This window comes from Sprattus sprattus (assembly GCF_963457725.1).
Source record: "Sprattus sprattus genome assembly, chromosome: 5".
Taxonomy (NCBI): Eukaryota; Metazoa; Chordata; class Actinopteri; order Clupeiformes; family Clupeidae; genus Sprattus; species Sprattus sprattus.
In genome coordinates, this window is record NC_137924.1 from 40,744,979 (window position 1) to 40,748,089 (window position 3,111).

Here is a 3,111-nt window from a genome sequence, read left to right on the forward strand (position 1 = left end):
ACTTCAAATACAGTAACACATCACCCCAAACACACACACACACACACACACAAACGCACACACACACACGCACACGCACACGCACACGCACACACAAACACACGGACATACACAAAATAAAGATGTGACCCAAAACAGAAAAATATACAGACCTGATTAAATATGAATATGCATGTGTGTTGGGAAGACACACATTCCAAATTTGTGCTATCTTATATAAGTCTGACAAACTATCTGTTTCTCTCTCTCTCTCTCTGTCTCTCTCTTTCACACACAAACACGCACGCACGCACGCACGCACGCACATGCACACGCACACTCACACTCACACTCACACTCACACTAATAAATGTCTGAGCTATAGCAGGTTATGGCTTTAAGGACAAAATCTCTAGGCTACATAAACACACACACACATATATATATACACAAACACACACACATATCAGTTTGTTGGTGTGTGTTTCCATCAGTACAATACACACGCACACACACACATATACTGTATGTCTGCAAGTTTTTCTGTGTGTTAGTATGCAACAGACTGATAGAGAATGCATGTGTTAATTACAAAGTTATTAATGAATTGACTTTAACGGTCTGAATGATTAAGGTTATTGATATTGTGAATAATTGTAAAATATGTTATTGCTTTATAAAACCATGTCCACCCTGTCTCCTTCAGAGTGCTATGATGTGTCAAAGTCCAAGGCAGCTCAGATCAGAGCTGAGTGAACATTTAAGACATAAATAATAAGACACCTATATTAAAAACAGCGACAAAGGACCGATATTAATAATGGCCGTCAAAATGTTAATTATTGCACCCATGAGAGTGAAACTGAAACAGACACACACACACACACACACAAACATATTTGGTCTCGGTTTTAAATAATTACATTCGTTCAGTGAAACCCTGATCAAAGTCCCATTCATGAATCCAAGTGTTGTGAGTTTGCATCTAGCAGCGAACACACAACTGTTCTGTTTCTGTGTTTGTGTGTGTGTGTGAGAGAGAAAGATAAAGAGTGTGCTTACAGGGTTTGAAGGTAAACATGTACCGTATATGTGTGACAGAGTACATGATTTGAGGTTCATTGTCTTGAGTGTATGTGTGTGAGCGTGCGCATGCACATATGTGTGTGTGTGTGTGTGTGTGTGTGTGTGCACGCACACATATGTGATGATTTCAAGCATTGGCCTTTCTTTGGTGAAAATGTCTTGATCGTCGCACACAGCTTTACCATCCAAAAGCCATGTTGGCAAAGCAAGGCAATGAGATGCTGACTAAAATGGCTGGAATTTTATCTGTGTGTGTGTATGTGTGTTTGTGTGTGTGTGTGTGTGTTAGTGTCTCTGTCTATTACGGTGTGCTAACTGGAGAGCTCTTCAGGCTGCCCAGTGCTGCGTGGATTCTGAAATGAAGTCGGGATTCCATGGAGTAATCTTTGTAGTTCAACCTAGACGCGCACACACACACACACACACACACACACACACACACACACACACACACACACACACATACATTATTATGTTAATATTCACAAATACGCCAACCCATCATTATCTTGTACATTCATATCCTTAGTACACATTGTACAATTTGTCCCTCCCAATACTCTGCCCTACAAAGCCAAAGAGCAGTAAGTGCAAAAACCCCAAACTGAGAAAAACAGCTTTTTGTGATTTTTTTTACACCAAGTAAAAGTTTTAAATTATATTTAACAACAAAATGTATAATTAGATAGATTAAAGTGAGGTGAACACCACCCTTTAAGTTTTTTTTACATTTTTGCAAAATCTGGTAATTTTATAGGCTATACTGCGTTTTGCCTTTGTATTACTGCTTAAAATTACACACGCATACATTAAGGTATTGCATGTAGAAGCAGGGCAAACTGCAGTAAAGACATATACTGCAATTGGCTTGGTTTTACTCTACTTCTACTTTTCTATACACACTGCAAATTTAAATTGCAAATATTTACATGAAACAGTTTATTGATCAACATAAAATTTTCACAGATTGAAGAGCTGACCCTGCACTTTCAATTTCTGCAAAAAAATGTTTTTTGAAAAAATGCACATACTGCTCTTTGCCTTTAACTGTCCTCTCACATGTTCTAATGTATAGGGTACTGTTAATTGTATTTAAAGACAGACTCCCATATTGTCATGTGTAGGGTACTGATAATTGTATTTAAAGGCACAGTAACATATTCTAATGTATAGGGTACTGTCCACTCACATATTCTAATGTGTAGGGTTAATTAGTGTTAATTGTATTTAAAGGCACAGGCCACAATTCACTCATTCCAATACACTTTTTGTCAAATTCAGCACACTGCTCTTCATGGTTCTCGAGTCCTTCTGTGTATGTGCTCAAGACAAAACTATGGTGTTTGTACACAACCCTGGCTCTGTAAATGGGAAACAAATATAATTGTTTGAACTGAACCATAAATAACTCCAGCCAATCAACACATTGCGTCTGGAGAACAGGATCTGTTTGGACAGATTCACTGGTCATGGTTTGTTGTGTTTCAGGGTTATGTGGCCTCACACAGACAGCCTATGGGGAAGGGGGCAAAGGACATCTGCCTTTCACAAGTCCTTTCTTTGATCATTACAATGGCCCTCATTGGCTACTTCTTAACCACAATTTCTGTGATTTGAAGCACAACCTCTGTGTCTGTGTTGAGTAAAAAGGTGTTGCGCAACAGGAAAGCTTTGTATGCTGGCCTTTTGTCACTCTGCATACTTGTACACTAGCTCTGACCTGTAGAGTCCTCTTGACTTCTTTTAAAAATGACTTTCCTACATCACCTTTAACTGAGAGAATCTCGTCAACACGCCTGCGTTTCCATCAAGGCTACCCTACAACATTATCCTCCTAATCTTCACTTTCAATGGTACTTAATTCAAGCTGATTGGAGTTATATTTTGTTGCACTTGCTTTCAATGGGTCTTGCTCACTGTTAATGGGGCTCATAAAATGTATTGGAGCTTGCTTTGGGTCGTACCTCACTTGTAAGTCTTTTTGGATGGAAGCCAAATGAGTTACACAAAGCTTCCTCTGGGAATCTCAAACACACACATGCTTAC

At 39.0% G+C, this 3,111-nt stretch overlaps 1 protein-coding gene across 2 annotated transcripts in view; it reads right to left on the bottom strand.

Moving 5' to 3' along the window:
• ttc39b (tetratricopeptide repeat domain 39B) overlaps positions 1 to 3,111 on the bottom strand; it is a 28,146-nt gene continuing 25,035 nt past the window's right edge. For both annotated transcript variants that reach the window (XM_080838285.1, XM_080838284.1), the window contains one exon: positions 1 to 1,463. In XM_080838285.1, coding sequence (XP_080694411.1) covers positions 1,367 to 1,463 — 97 coding nt within the window. In that variant the 3' untranslated portion in view covers positions 1 to 1,366. The remainder of the gene's footprint in view (positions 1,464 to 3,111) is intronic.